Source organism: Polypterus senegalus, chromosome 4 (assembly GCF_016835505.1).
Source record: "Polypterus senegalus isolate Bchr_013 chromosome 4, ASM1683550v1, whole genome shotgun sequence".
Classification (NCBI taxonomy): domain Eukaryota; kingdom Metazoa; phylum Chordata; class Cladistia; order Polypteriformes; family Polypteridae; genus Polypterus; species Polypterus senegalus.
Genome location: NC_053157.1, coordinates 63,439,649 through 63,456,196, shown reverse-complemented (window position 1 = coordinate 63,456,196; position 16,548 = coordinate 63,439,649). Strand labels below are relative to the sequence as shown.

Below are 16,548 nucleotides of genomic sequence, written 5' to 3'. Positions count from 1 at the left end.
GAAGATGTATTTGTTTTAACTGTTCTTTAAGCAACACTGATGGTGTCTTAAGAGTCATACTGGATTTATTCGACAATATTTTAGTTAAAAATGCAAGTGTTTGGCTCATTATCAGCATTTGACTAGATGACATGTGGATTAGGCAACACGAGCAAAGTTAAGATCTTTTTTCATGTCTGTTTTTGAGATGTTTGTTGTTGTCCAGTGTTGGTCACCAAAGCCTCCTGTTCTATCAGTTATGCCCATCCTCTGAAAAAACATGATTAAATAATTTTTTCCTTGGTCAGAAGTACAATCTACATGAGATAAGCAACATATAAAAATCATTTTTGGGTAGAGCAATCCTTTAAGAGGTAAATTAAATGTTTCTTTTTTTAATAAAAAAGATGGTAGATAGTCTTGTAAACTGTGTTCTGAGATTTTCCAGGTAAGACTGCTACATTTATTAATCATGGCACTACAGAGTGATGATATATTGTGTATTGATGAGCACATGCAAGTAAGAATTTCACTGTACTCTGTATACATGACAATAACAAATGATCCTAGAAACCAATTAATACAAGTATATAAAATATACAAAAATAAAAATGATTTAATTACTTTCTGAATGGACTTTTTGTCAATTTACTGATATATGTAATTTACAAAGTGCTCCAAAAATAGCATTGTCAAGATGGTGACTGTGGTTATGGTTCTTGTGCTGGAGCTGTGTTTTAAGCGTTTTCATAACCATGACTAAAATACAGAAGGGCCAGCTATTCCTCCATTCCTCTACTATGTTTTCTAGCACTTTTAAATATTTTGTACAGACTGTCAATTTCTAAATACAATTAAAAAAGGTCAAAAGATTTAAAACATAAATTTCTCGTAAAACTAAAACAGCTGCAAACAAAACCTGTAATGAATTAGTTTTGCTTTCTTGTTCTCCTCACTAGCACAAAATAATTTCTTAACACACTGCCCAGTGTCAAAACAATACACAATTAGGTTTGATAGACCTATTCTTATTTTGTCTTTTGTTTTTAACATACAAATAAGAAAAACTGCTTCATGTGCGACTTGACCCACTGTAACACTTATTTCCAATTGGTATCAATAAACTATTTGTCTAGCTATCGATAAAACACCCTAAACTCAACCCAAAATCATAATTACAGAGTATCAGGCAACAAGACTTTGCCTAAGGATCATTTGGATGGACACATGACAGGAACCATTTTGGACAAGGTCGAGACCATTCCAGCACATTCATTACTATGTACAGTTTGTCATTTTAGTACCATGATTGTTTCCTCAGAACAAATTAAAATTAACCATGCTATACAGTTTTCCCTTGTCTCAAAAGTGGAGCCTTTCATGAACAACATTTACTTAATTTACTTATTTAGTTAATAATAATTTTTCGAAAAAAAAAAGCTTTACAGATGTCAAAAAATGTACACAGAACATAGAAATGTACACAAAATACTGTTCATTAGGCCTGGGTAAAAATAGCAATTTTATGATTAATCATTATTTTTCACTTTCAATTTGATATTGATTCTTGAAGTCTCAGATTCTTAAAATTCTTAAATCCTGCTCAATTAATACATGTGGATTATTGCTCATCTTCGTTTTTAACATCCAATCCCAAGGCTTTCTATGGAAAAAGCGCTTTCACTACTTCATATAAAATGGTGTGTCAGTTTTATCTAAAATCAGCGTCTTAGACACTTAATTCAGATGTGTGGACTTGCCACAGATTCACTGGATAAAAGCAAAGCCATATGTAAGGTGTACAGCATAGAAGTTACTTATTGTTGTGACACAACAAATTTGAGAAATCATTTATCCCGACATCACTCAGAAACAATGTCTCAGTCAACATCTAAATGAGCAGAGCCTAAACAATCTACAATCAAGACAGAGTTTAGCGCCAAGCTTCAATTTAATTTGCCTCATGCCCAAAAAATAAACTCAACAGAACCTATAGCAGTTTTTATCATAAAGATAAGAGACCCTACAACGTGCCTCACCCGGCAAATCAAGCGGGCAAATCCTCCGACTTGAAGGAGCTTCATATTGGCAATGTTATCAGTCACGATGACCAGTTCTTTATCTTTTTTGTTCAATTTATTCAATAACACAATCAACAAGTATCAGCTCTTGATCCTTATTGTAAAATGTTTCCTTTTTGTCCGAGGTGCTAGGACACATTTTCAAGACTGATTAACATGACTAATACAAGTGAGCAACGGAAGATGCGTAACTTGTAGAATTATAGAAATGAGTCTTCCCACTGTATCTTTAATTCTGACAAATTCAAGATTATTTTATATGTCCAACAGGGGAATAAATTTGGCTAAAAGTTTAGTTGAAGTGTGTTTACATGGAGTTCATAACACACAAACAGGTTATTGAATAACATTTATTATTTATGAAGCAATACTTGATTATTTTATAATATTATTCGCAAGATGATATAGATGTTTTATAAAATAGACGCCATTACATTGTGTTAAAACAAGGAGCCACCACACCCCATAATATGTGTGGATTCCGATGTGGCGATACATATGTTAATTAAATTATTGTGAATTTTGAATCAGTGTAGTGCAGCAACGGTTTATTACTAATCTAAATCTAAATATTTCTTCTTAAAAGTTATTCCATGCTTAAGCATATGTTATTAAGTCACTATGCAGACACCCTTCAAATAAAGTGTTACTGAAATTTGTTGCACTGTATTAATGTTCTCTATGCATGGTTAAGCAATTCATAAAAAAATAAAAACCAAACACAACCATTTCAAATGTATCAGTGCACCCTAATTCAGTCAAGATAAAATTAGAATCAAATTGGGACATCAGTGCCGATACCAGGCCCTTGTATTCATCACAATAATACTGCAATAAGTTTAGAGTTAATACCCAGAAAATGTTAATGAGAACCAATATAACCTTTATCAAGTATGGCTTGTTTTATTTGTTTATTGTGCACCTTGAGTTAATGCTAGTGTAGTATAAAATTATAAATAAATTACTAGTATCAAGGGATACAACTTTACTGCATAAGAAACATAACACATCACACAGAGAATGGAATAGTAAACAGCACCTAGGAAAGAGTCTCACCTGCAGCAAAAAAAAAAAAATTACGTACAAACTCTTTTTTTTTCTATCAAATTTATTTTTATTTACTATACACTTTCATGCAAATGACCATGTAACTGCAACTCTAAAGCCACCATTCATGTTGAAAAGAATGGCAGCTACCAAATATATACCTAACATTTTAATACTCTGATCCATATTCTATTTAACTACTGTATATTTAGTAAACAAACATCTAATTCCAACTAATTTGACATGATTTAGAGTTGCAGCTTTGCTTTTTAAAAAAAAAAAAATCATCTGTAAAAGGTTTGGGGGTTGGCTTGGTCATTACTGCATACCAAGCACCGCAACAACAACAAAAAAAAAAATCAGATAATAAATGAATATTTAGAAGTCAAAGTAATGCACGTATCAGTGTGCCTTTTTACATTCAACTCCATTAAAAAGAAAAAGAAAAAAAAACTTATAATTAAAAGGATAATGTGCTTTAAGTTGTACATCTGTACTCGTCATTTTTTTAAACATTATGAAGCAACTACCTTAAACACACACACATTACAAAGCAATAAGCTTCACAAATAATATCCTTTAGTAGTCTCGAACTCCTGTCAGGCAAGCTTGAATTATTCCCAGCAAAATCTCAGGTATTACAAAACCATCCTATCATTCACTCTGAACAACATGGGAGTCATACTGAACAGTAGGATACACAGTGAAATCCACATCTTTGCTTCAGTCACACTTTCATTTCATCATCAATAAAACAGAAAGAAAGAAGTAACCCTTTAAAACTTTCTAGTTTAACTACTGCAACCCTCTTTTTAAACGTCTTTCAGCACAACAAATGAGTCACAGAGAACATACTCAATGTCTTTCTCTACTGACTTGTAAATGTTATTTGCTCCAATAGTCAATGCTGCTTATACAATCTAGATCTCTTAGACAGGTCTAACTGCGAGGCTCCGCCTATTCTGCTACTTTTTAAATTTCTGCTCCATCATTTACAAGTTATAAATGTTGAACGAGACAGTGCTGTCACTACTACCCTCTACACTAGACTAAAATAGCATGCAAGTTCTCTCACTCTTTACCAAAACTTCTCTTACTTTGCCTATGATTAGTGTACACTTTTAGTTTTTTACTGTACTTATGTTTGATTTTTTTTCATAATTGCTGCTTAAATAATCTATCAGGCACTATGCCAAACTGCGCCAGCAATAATTCATACTTTTTTGTTTTTGTTGTACTGTACTTTCATTGTGGTGCTTAATTAATCTGGCATTGAATTACACTCTTTTTTTGTTAACACTGAGCAGTGAAGATGCTGCATATTGTTAGTGACTAATAGTGAATTAAGGAGGCATACTATATGAATTTGCAGCTCTTTTATGGAAACTCATGTTTTTCAGGCAGTCAGTCAGTCGTTTTCCAACCCGCTATATCCCAACACAGGGTCACGGGGGACTGCTGCAGCCAATCCCAGCCAACGCAGGGCACAAGGCAGGAACAAATGTTTTTCACAATTAATTAATGATACCACATCTTCATGTATATCTGGCCCTAAATGTACATAAAAGTAAAAGAATAGTTTACACAGAATTAAATCATTAGTAAATATCTTGCAAATGCATATTTATTTTTCTATTTTGAGTCAGCATCTGAAAATGGGTACTGATCACAATGACTAAATAAATTGGTGAAATGAATACAGACTATGGTAAATAAAGAACAATGAGGAGAAAGAAATATATTTCAGCTTTCAAAAAAAATACTTTTGCTTACCAAGAAAATTATAATAAAGTTAATTACTTAAGACTGTGTATACTTCAGGGAAAAAAGCTACAAATGGTGTCAAGTACTCAATCTCCTCAGAGCTCCCATGATGCAGCAATGCTTAGAATGCAATGATAATGGACTTGTGGCAGAGGGTTCAACTGACATAAACAAAACAAATGGCTAAACATGGACAGAAAAACAAAAAATTGTTTTAAGAAAAAAAAACATCTACCTGCACTAGCCAGGCTATTACCAAAATTGAAAACAGTAGCTGCAGTTGTGGGGGCACCAAAGTTTCCAATATTAAAGCTGACAGCTGCTGCATTAGAATTTAATCCGAAACCCCCAAAATTAAACCCACCAGCAGTGGTGTTAGTTGTACCCAAGCCGCCAAATCCTGCAAGGAGGAAAGAAATAGCAAAAAAGCAAGGCAAGGAATGGTTAGTTCAACAGGAAAAAGTATAGCAGAGTTTTAGCAGAACATAAGAGAACATAAGGAAAAGGGGTAGGCAAAAGGATCAGTGTGGAAAGAGAAGCTGAACTTTATACACAAAGAGGATTTTAAAGTACAGGCAGCTTGCAGGAGCGTGTAGGTAGGGTAGACATAAACTTGAAAAGCAGGAAATTAATCAGAAAGCACAGTTTATATCCTGTCTTAACTTGCAGAAGTTCAAGTAGATGGCAGATTCTAAATATTTACTCAGACATCTTCCAAGAAAGAAAAAAAATCTCTCCTTACTGCCTTTAGGATATTTTAAAAAGTCTTAAACAACATATAAAAAAAGGAGCAAAATCTATTAAACAGGCCAAGTGGCAAACAGTCAAAATTATACCTTCCTCAGCCACTGTCTCATTTTCCCTTAATTTCAAGTAACTTGAAGGATACAATAAAAGCATTTTAAATGTTTAAAACACCAAACTTTTTCATACCTGAATTTCACTACACTCTGTGCACATGAAAATGACGACCCTAAAAACTCATATATGGAGCTGTAATGCAGTGAAAATGCATCTTTTCAACTTAAATGATCGCGTTTTCTGTGTTAACTTCTATATCAAATGTTAAAAAAATGTATGGTTGTGTGTCATTCTTACTTACACATTAGAAGAAAGAAGGAAAAATAAAACGTATTGGATGCAAGTCTACAAAACATGACTATAGCACTTCCTACACCTAAACCAAAGATTCTTTTTTTTTTTTTTTGAGTTGGGAGGTTTAACCGAAAGATGCAAAAGCTAATAACAAGCATTACATTTGTTTTTCTACATACAGTACTGAGATCAATAAATGTGCTCATTCTTGTTTTACATGCAACTAATTCTGGGGGCTGGGAGAAAAAACTTGTACAGACCGGGAGCACCATTGTTTACCCCAATTGTTATTCTTCTTTTTTTTTCATTTATTGTAACATGCATATTATTTTTGCAAGTAAACCTGAAAAAGGTACGCAGCAGCTTTTAATTTCTACTAGCAAAAGAGCTGAAGTTACTTCAGCATTAATTCAGGGTTGAAATGTTAGAAAAGAATTATCCTAGCAGGTTGGATAATGGATGGATGGATGGATGAATTAACCTTAACAATTCAATTAAAGAAAATACTGTATGTTGGAGTTGGCAAACAATTTAGAAAATATTCCCGGGAAAAACTGGCAAAACAATTAACATTTGTATCAAGAAAAAAAAAAAACTTAACTTGTCAAAGCCCACCAGATACACTGATAGGCTAATTTCTTTGCCCTAAGCAATGGAACCAAATGGCAGTTTTTAGTGACAGATATGCATTTTAGTACTGGCCTTTTCAATATTTGGAAGATCAATGCCAATTACTAATGCAGACATGACTGCTAAAACAAAGCCTTGATGCCACAGACATTTGAATATTTTTAGAATAGGGGCATTTTGAAGAATAAATGGGCCATGTTGTTTAGCTCTCATCTTAGATTAGGACACCAGCAGTTCAGAATCACCAGAATGACCAGGAGAGTGTGAGGAAGAACCCGGTGTCAAATGTTCTTAACATTGTTGCGACAAGCAAGTTACACTGTAAGCCTGATCCACAGAGGACAACCAATTTCTTTACCCTTGGTTTACTGTTTACAGAATTAGCAGTGACAGTGTATACATATTTTCCCCATATTCACTATAACAAAATTTCAGTTATAACTAAATATTTTTATGGTCTCATTCATTTTGTTACAATGGGATTCCACCTGTATATAGTTTTTACATTAGTTTTACTCATATGTCTCTAATGTCAGTCAGTCATTATCCAACCTGCTATATACCAGCACAGGGTCACAGGGGTCTGGTGGAGCCAATCCCAGCCAGCACAGGGCACCAAGTAGGAACAAACCCCGGGCAAGGCGCAAGCCCACCGCAGGGCACACGCACACACCAAACACACACTAAGGACAATTTAGGATCGCCAATGCACCTAACCTGCATGTCTCTGGACTGTGGGAGGAAACCCACGCAGACAGGAGGAGAACATGCAAACTCCACGCAGTGAGGACCTGGGAAGCGAACCCAAGTCTACTTACTTCGAGGCAGCAGCGCTACCACTGTGCCACTGTACTGCCCCTGTCTCAAATGTAAGACCTCAAAATGCTGCTTACAATATATTTGGTCTACTGAAAATAAAGCTGCTTTGGTAAATGATATTATATGAAGTATAAAATCTGATTTGTGTTTTCCCAAAGAAATCTGGCTTAGGAAATCTGACACTATTCCCTTAGCCGAGGAATCACCAAACGGTTATACATTCCGTCATTGATCAAGAGATACTTGTCGAGGAGATAGTCAAATAGATAATTCTATTTGAGGAACCTCAAACCGCCTCTAAAAATGTGGGCGAACTTACACCCTTTGAGGTACTCGAAAATATTAAAACAGATTCAACAGCACAATTGTAGTACTAGTCTATAGACCAAAAGGGCCATATTCAATGCTAATGACTGAATTTGGCATCCTTTAATCCGATTTGGCCATAAATTATGATTGTGTAGTGTTGATGGGGGATTTTAATATACACAGTCACACCTTTAGCAAACATTTTGGTTATTTATTAAATTCAGTAGTATTTTGCCAGATTATCAATGACCAACTCATAGTTACAACAACACATTAGATTAAATTATCACCTACAGAGCTGATACTCAAAATTTAAAATATAACACCTTTAGAGTGTGTCTTACAGTACAGACACATGCAGGCTTGGTGGATTGGCATTGCTAAAGTGGCACATGTGTGTATGCGAGTTTGCCCTGCAATGGACTGATGCCCCATCCAGAGATTGTTCCTGCCTTGCGTCCATTTTGGTGGAACAGGCTCCGGATACCCCATAACCCTGCCCTGGATAAGCGGATTAAGAAGATGCGTAGATGGATGAATGCATACCTACCTGTTCAGTTACTTTCACTTAATTACATACGACCTGCTCAATATTCTCTCTCACTCAAGCACAGATGTGCATTATCAATCTAGCACCAGCAGGCATTCTTTCTAACATAAAGAAATAGTCTTCTGCATAATAAAAAAAATAAAAGTGATCATACGTGTGCCTTTTTCAGTTGTTGTTCAGGCGTCTACAGAACAACATACCTGAGCATTAGCATTCAGTAACGTCAACAACAGGTGCTTGACGAGGACTTTCTGAGGTGAATCCATTTCTCTGGGACCAGGTTTCTTCTCCCCATTCCACAGGCTGCAGTGAGGAGTCTCTGAGCGACTAAAACGTCTCCACAGAGGAAGATGAATGGGGAAGCTAGCAATGTGATGCACACAGCTGGCCTCCTTTTAAAATGGCTAAATGTCACAACAACGGTTTGCCTTTTGTTTAACAAGATTGTAATGTGGTTTTGCAATATGTGTAATATCTCAAGATATTGTTCAGTACTCAATAACATTTTTGGCTTGAAAGATTAATGTATTTTGGTAAGTCTTGAGAATTTTTCATTCACCTATGGAACCATGTACCCTTTAGCCACATTGTAAGCTGCTAAGACAGCAGTCCTCAACCTTTCGAGTGCCGCAACCTTTTAATACAATTACCCATGCTGTGGCGACCCCAACCGTCAAATTATTTTCGTTGCTACTTCATAATTGTAATTTTGCTACTGTTATGAATCGTAAAGTAAATATCTGACATGCAGGATGTATTTTCATTGTTACAAACAGAACATAATTAAAGCGTAGTGATTAAGAACAAAAACAATATGTAATTAAATATTGTGAAATATTTATTTCTAATTACAAATAAATGAAATTGTCTTTATGACTTACGTTTGTTTTTCTTCATTGTGTATTCAACTGTATTCACCGTATTCATGTTGTATACTTATGTGAAAATGTGAAAAGCATGGCGTAGCATGGGTAACGGTCTTAATATAACAACAGTAAACTACAGTACATTGCTACAAAATTGTTGCAACAGTATGCATAAAAAGCCAACATCAGTGCGAAGGTTGAGGCTGCTTCTTTCTCACCAGATCAGAAATTCTCGGGACAGTCTTTGCAAGAGCACAATGACGATTATCTTCTGCAACAAATCTACTTCTGTATTTACACCGGATAACCAACAAGCTGGAAAAACCTGTTTCGCAAAGATATGTTTTCGGAAATGGAAGAAGTAGTGTGTAAATCACAGCAACAGCATGACGTAAACAGTTAAAAATAATAACGTTACAATTAAAACGTTTGAAATTATTCTGATTCAATTGTCTGCAACATCTATCCTCAAATGACAATTATAGTAAAAAACTAGTAACTACCAATGGAAAAAATTTGTACAATAAGTTTTACACATTAGAATAGACAAAACCCATATTTCCAATGGTCTTAGGCGACCCCTGGCAAATCGTCATTCGACCCCCGAATGGGGTCACGACCCACAGGTTGAGAACCGCTATGCTAAAACAAAAAAGGTCATTTTAAAATTTAAATAAAAATATTTCACAGTGAACAAATAATGTCTTTCACTTAGAAATAAAATAATTCCAGGCCCAGATTTTTGGTTAATCTTTTTACACGTAACAAAAAACAAGTATTGCTTGTATTGTAAAAGGAAAAAAAAAACTTGGATGTAAATTTACAGCAATTCAGTATGGCACAAGTTAAACAAAAGAATTGTTTTCTGTATTCCTATAATAAAAACTATATGAAGACTGGCTACTTGAAACACAGATAAATATGTAAAGAAAACAAAGAATGATTCAAATCACACTGAAGGAAAGACACGGGTACATTAGAAAATACCCCACAGTAATAAATAGAGGATGGAAATGGCAGTTTTCAGATGTTTGCATTAAGGACTAGCACTAGCAGTGATTTCAAAGACAATGAATCAGGAGTGCTACGCCACTAACTGAGGAGCTTTCTGTGAATTTCTTTTTAAATCAGGGTTAATATTAGTTCTCTGGAGTTCCTTACACCTGAATATTCTACATACAATTGCTCAGAATTAAAAAATTTGTGACATAGATCAATTCTTGCTTTTACTGACTGACCTTGGCTTTTGTTGATGGTTATTGGAAGAGAAAATTTATAGAAAACTGTGTTGTTTTGAATTAAAATATGTAATCAGTAGGAATAATGGGAATTTGGGGTATAAATTCAATTTCATGCTGTAGCACATCCTGTTTATAAAAAAAAAAAAAGATCAGAATTGAATGTACTGTTCTGATCGGTAATCTTAAGGTCAAAAGCAATATACACACAGACTTGTGCTGTATTTTAACTTACTTCATACAGCACTGACTTTTACAAGCTGCACATTTACGTGGACCATGCAATGAACTGAATGTTGTAAGCACTGAACATAGAAACAGTTGAAAACAATTTGGGGAACTATGTTCAATATCCTGGCAGTCAAAGTGTTGGTGCAGACCTATAAATACCTGGGAGTGCAGCTGGATGATAAATTGGACTGGACTGCCAATACTGATGCTCTGTGTAAGAAAGGTCAGAGCCAACTATACTTCCTTAGAAGGTTGACGTCCTTTAACATTTGCAATAAGATGCTGCAGATATTCTACCAGACGGTTGTGGTGAGTGCCCTCTTCTACGCAGTGGAGTGCTAGGGAGGTAGCATAAAGATGAAGGACGCCTCACACCTGGACAAACTGGTGAAGAAGGTAGGCTCTATTGTAGGAATGAAGCTGGACAGTTTAACATCTGTGGCAGAGCGACAGGTGCTGAGCAAGCTCCTGTCAATCATGGAGAATTCACTGCATCCACTGAACAGTGTCATCTCCAGACAGAGGAGTAGCTTCAGTGACAGACTGCTGTCACTGTCCTGCTCCACTGACAGACTGAGGAGATCGTTCCTCCCCCACACTATGCGACTCTTCAATCCCACCCGGGAGGGATAAACGTTAACATTATACAAAGTTATTGTCTGTTTTTAAATGCATTTTTATTACTCTTTAATTTAATTTTTTTTTTTTGTATCGGTATTCTGCTGCTGGATTACGTGAATTTCCCCTTGGGATTAATCAAGTATCTATCTATCTATCTACTCTGTTTATTCAGCATGTTGCTCCTCCTTATTAACATTTGACCAAGGAAATCTGGGTAGCTTCGTTTTAGTGGTGGCGGGTACTCACCAGTACTTTAACTTTCTACTTAAAAAGTTGCCAGTAGCAGCTCACTAAAAACCACCGCAATATTTACCTCCCCCATGCTCTGTCTGTGAGGAACTCCATTACTGAGTGGAGTATGCATTTAAACTTACCAAAGCATGCCGTCACTACTGGCTTTGATGTACTTAGGGCTTGAACTGGATTGGTACATTGTAACAACACTTCCCAGTTTCTGCTTTGTGAACTGGAGCATAACAGCACATCACACTCTGACCGCCAAGGTAATACCCCAGTTTTCTGCAATATTCTATACACTGCATCATCCAGAACATCACACCAATGCCCTCTACATCTGAACTCAAGTTTTTCAACATTGTTACAGGTACTCGCCAAGGTTACATACTTTCACCAACTTTGACTTTGTGATGAAATGGGTCATTAATTCACACCTTTTTGGAATGATAGCGCAGCTAAAGATGGTCTAAGACTGAATTTAGAGAAGACCAAGGTGATGTTGGTGAAGGAACCAGGTGCTACATATGTACATGTGAACCAGCAGATGGTGGAGGAAGTGCAAAGTTTTCCCTATCTGGGGAACATAACCTGTAGAAAAGGAGAAGCACACCTGGATATAAACTGTAAGCTAGATAAGGTAGCTTCAGTATTCTGACAGCTGTACAAGATATGGCCATCAACAAAACTGGTGAAGTTTACTTAAATATGTGCCGGTTTCTCTTACAATCATACACAACAAAGTTAAAGTGGAATTTGTCTAATTCCTGTACTTATTTGTAAAGAAATACTCCACCCAAAAATGACAATATTGTTAATCACCTCACACTGTTGGTAGTGATAGCCAAGATAAATTTTTAGTCCAATGCTTTTATGGAGGAAGGGAGTGATTATAAAACTCCCAAAAAGGGTGATCTTGGCAACTACAATAACATTTTGAATACATTGAACTTGATTAGGAACATAATTTGAAACACTGCAACCAATAACAAAACACCCATGGAAAAAAAAATATATCATCTTGCATAATCTTAATGTTAGGTATCGTGTCATATGCTCACAATGTCCCAAACACATGTATTTTTACTAATTTAGTGTTAAATAAGAGTGGGTGGCTTCAGCATATACCAGTATAATGGATTTCTATATACTTTTTAGACTGCAAAGTATTTTTTAATAAACAACAAATCATTTAATGATTATTTGTGCATGCAGACACCTCTTATATGTCAAAACACTTCTTTTTCTTTTACACAGAAAGCTGTCACCAACCAAACACAGGATAAAAAAATACGGTTTCCTACTCTCTCTGCCCATTTCAAGTAACCTGCCTAAAAATATATACAGTTTCAGCTCAACCACAGCTTTGCTGACCAAGGTTTCATGTGCTCATGGTTTGAAAAAAGTTCAAAATTCAAGAATTCAATTAATCGCCCACCCGCCTGAACATTGTCAGACTACATCCAGCATGAATGATCCAGTGGTGCGTTGTGTTTTACTGTGACCCACTCCAGCCACCCAGGCAGCCTTCATCTCACTGCTAGTCATGCTATATATCATCCACAGTGTAAATGTTATCCATACTCACAGTATCGCTAAAAATATAACTTTTAATTTTCCTTAATGTGCCCCCATAGTGTAAAAGTGGTGCCTCAGGCAATTATGCTAAGCGTAGCAGAAGATTTAAATTCTTTCCTTTAAGTGAGAAAATCAAAATTATTGAGTTATTAAAATATAAAAAGTAATATGCTGGAGTTGCCAGGATGTACAACAAGAATTAATTATCAATTCATGAAAAGAAAGATTAAATTTGTGCTATGGTTGCTTATACTCCTAAAACTGGTAAAACAAAGTTCCTAGTGATAAATATTTGGCGAAGACAGAAAAAGCATTAAATTTGTGGCTGGGGGACGTGAATTTGTTCAGGTTGACAATAACAAGTTGCATCAGAAAGCACTGAACACTTCAGCAAAAGATCCACTGAAAAGAGCAATACCAAGCCATTTATTTCAAGTAAGGGATGGCTGAATAGATTCAAGCATTAAAAATACAGTACTGTATTAGGCTATTGTGCATATACTAGCATATACTATACAGTGTTGTATGGCAAACTACCTCATTTTCATTGTGTTTAAAGGTACTATAGTACTATGTAATATCCCATTTAGGTATCATAGGGATGCAAGTATGTTTAAAAACATATATGTATATCATATATAGTTTGGCATTATCAGTAGCTTTCACTCATATGCATGGAGGCATTATGTACATTGTTAAACCAACTTAATCCAAAGCAAAGTGGCATGAGGAAGGCGCTACTATTGACTCGCCAAAGGAGATTTGCTTAATACACACAGTTCACATAAAGCCACTGTATAAACAACAATCATTTTAAGGGCCAACTACTGCTGAGGGGCTCCGAGTGCTCGTCTACTCTACCATCATTATACCATTCCATCCCCATTACATAGCATTCTTACTTTCTTTTAAGCAATGTACCAAAAGGGCAGTAACAGAACATAAACAATGAAATGTAGGCAATGTCATAAGTTGACAACCAAATCAAATAATGTATAGTTTTCATCTTTTCCAGCTCCTTGTCTGCACAGTGTATTGGCTTCAGATACATATTATGGATGTACAAGGACAAAAGAACAAACAAAAAAGTACCTGTTCCTGTTCCTCCAAATCCAAAACCTGTTGATGAGGCTGTAGTTGTGGTTCCAAAGCCTGGTGCAGCAAGACCTGTAGAAAAATAAATATACTAAAGTAAAGGGAAATATAAAGTCTGTATTGTACAAAGAGTAGAAACATCAAAATAAAATTTAAAAATGTTTATGAAGCAAACATCAACCTTTTACAAATTATCATTACCTAAATTATAAAGAAAACAAGGGAGTAAAAGAATGACTCTGCATAAAAAAACAACTACGAAAAAACTTCAATAAACCTTAAATCTTCTATAAAATTGTCATAAAGATTTAATTTTTAACTAAGGAAATCCATTAAGGCATGTTTAAGATTTTGGCATAATTAGATTTTCTACATAGGGTTACCCCTAAATAGTGATATTGAAATGTCCTTTCTTAACAGACACCTACTGATTTAGATGTACCATTCTGTTAAATTTCTAAAAATATTCAATCAAGTTAGCTCCCCTTTAATTAGCAACATTTATAGAAGCTAGAGACAATAAAATTCTACCTCAAACTTTTCACCAAGCATTAATCACCATTTTTCCTAAGAAAAATAAGGACTTATTACAATGTGCATCATACAGACCAATCTCACTTCTAAATAATGATGTTAAGGTACTCTCCCAAGTTCTACTTAGAAGGACTGAGAAAGTGCTGCCTTCAGTAATATCATAAGACCAAACTGGATTTATTAAAGGCAGACATTTGGCTTCCAATCTTTGACGCCCATTTAATGTAATATATCAGGGGTGTGGAAATCCAATTTTTTTCTACTTGTCCGCCAGTTAAATTCACTTGCCCATAAGCAAATAACAAAAGTGAAAAATAGTTTATTTTTTCTGATCTCTTTTATTTATATAAAACTGCCTTCCATTTTAAAAATGTTCTTTCAGGGAGTAGTATTTTTCCACCTTGCTCTAGAACATTATGTGCAAGATTCCCTTATCATTTTAACTCACTAATAAACAATGCCTTCATTATAGCTGCACTAGTTCTTTTTTCATATATTACAGTTACATAACAGAGCACTGTCCTGATTCATTTTCTGCCATGTTCTTCAGCTTTTGTCTTGCAACATCTTCTCCCCCAAGAATCTTTACCATCTCAGACAGCATGGGCTGAATGCTGTTCATTTCTTCTTGAGCTGAACTGTATGGTTCCTGGACTGATGGTCCTGCAGAAGTGGATGCTGATGACTTTTCAGTTTTTTTATGAATGATGTGCCTGTTGCCAGATGACAGCCAGAATTCCACAGCTGGTAGTGGGTCAAACTCTTCTAAAGGTTTGCCATCAACAACAATGCGCATCTGGTTTTGAAGGTTTTCCTGAGTCAGGCGGGTTCTTAGAGAACTCTTTACTAAATTCAAATTGGAGAATAATCTCTCACACGAAGCTGTGGAAGGAGAAACTGTAAGGAACAGTGAGATCAGCACACTAACATTCTTCAGAGACTCTTCTTTCCTCTGCAGAACTGAGGTATAGACAGCAAGTGGATGGTACTGCCGTTGCATTGATATCTGCAATTTAAGTGCTTGCCATTCAGATGGTTCATGTTTAACTTGCTCATCAGTCAACAAATCACTATACTGCTGACACAAGTTCTTGATTTCATAGTTTCCATAAGTGCTCAGTTCAGACAGAGTGTGTGGCCAGATTCTGAAATCAAACACCCTCATATCTGACACAGGAGGCTTATCAAGGTCAGAGAATCTGGTAAGTATATACTGAACCATGCTCTTCAGGAGATCATGAACATCTCTGTCTTCACAAAAATCTCTGAAACCACCAGACAGCTTTAAGTATCCATCAAATGTACTAGACTTCTTGTCAAACAGGTTATAAAACTTTGCAAGGTTTTCTCCTGGCTCCTTTGTCATGGCATGCAATCTGGTGTACAAGGTGTCAATGGCCTCCTTAATTTCAAATATCAGCAAATCTTTGCTCTGGAAAAGAGTTGAGGTGGCTGTAATAGCAGAAAGTACATCCATCATCAGATATAGATACTTAATAAATTTTACTTGCTTGAGGTCATGTAGGATGGCTTTAGCCTGCCCCAGTTCATCTGCCCCATGTGGGTAACAGTTACATGTAAATCCTGGCTAACAGCTTTCAGTGCTCTGGACTTTGATGATACCCATCTGATGGCTTTTATTTCTGAATGCATAAGCAAGGTTTCATTCAAAATTGATGCAAGATTTTGCAGCTCATTTCATCTCTTTGGTGAAAAAGAATAAAACTTGCAGATGCGTTTAATGGTGTCTTCAAACTTTTTTAAGATAGCATACGTCTTTTACAGCATCAAGTACACCTAACTCCAGTTTATGTGCCACACAGTGTGTAACAAGAACTTTGTTACTTACACAATCACTGAACTTTCTGGCAACACCA

General features: G+C 35.7%; 1 protein-coding gene across 4 annotated transcripts in view; it reads right to left on the bottom strand.

The window, feature by feature from the left end:
* nup54 (nucleoporin 54) overlaps nucleotides 1-16,548 on the bottom strand; it is a 71,286-nt gene that overhangs the window by 38,783 nt on the left and 15,955 nt on the right. For 2 of the 4 annotated variants that reach the window (XM_039750780.1, XM_039750779.1), the window contains 2 exons: nucleotides 14,135-14,209; nucleotides 5,107-5,271 (listed from right to left, as the gene is read on the bottom strand). In XM_039750780.1, coding sequence (XP_039606714.1) covers nucleotides 5,107-5,271; nucleotides 14,135-14,209 — 240 coding nt within the window. The remainder of the gene's footprint in view (nucleotides 1-5,106; nucleotides 5,272-14,134; nucleotides 14,210-16,548) is intronic. The other 2 variants (XM_039750782.1, XM_039750781.1) reach the window with 1 other exon arrangement.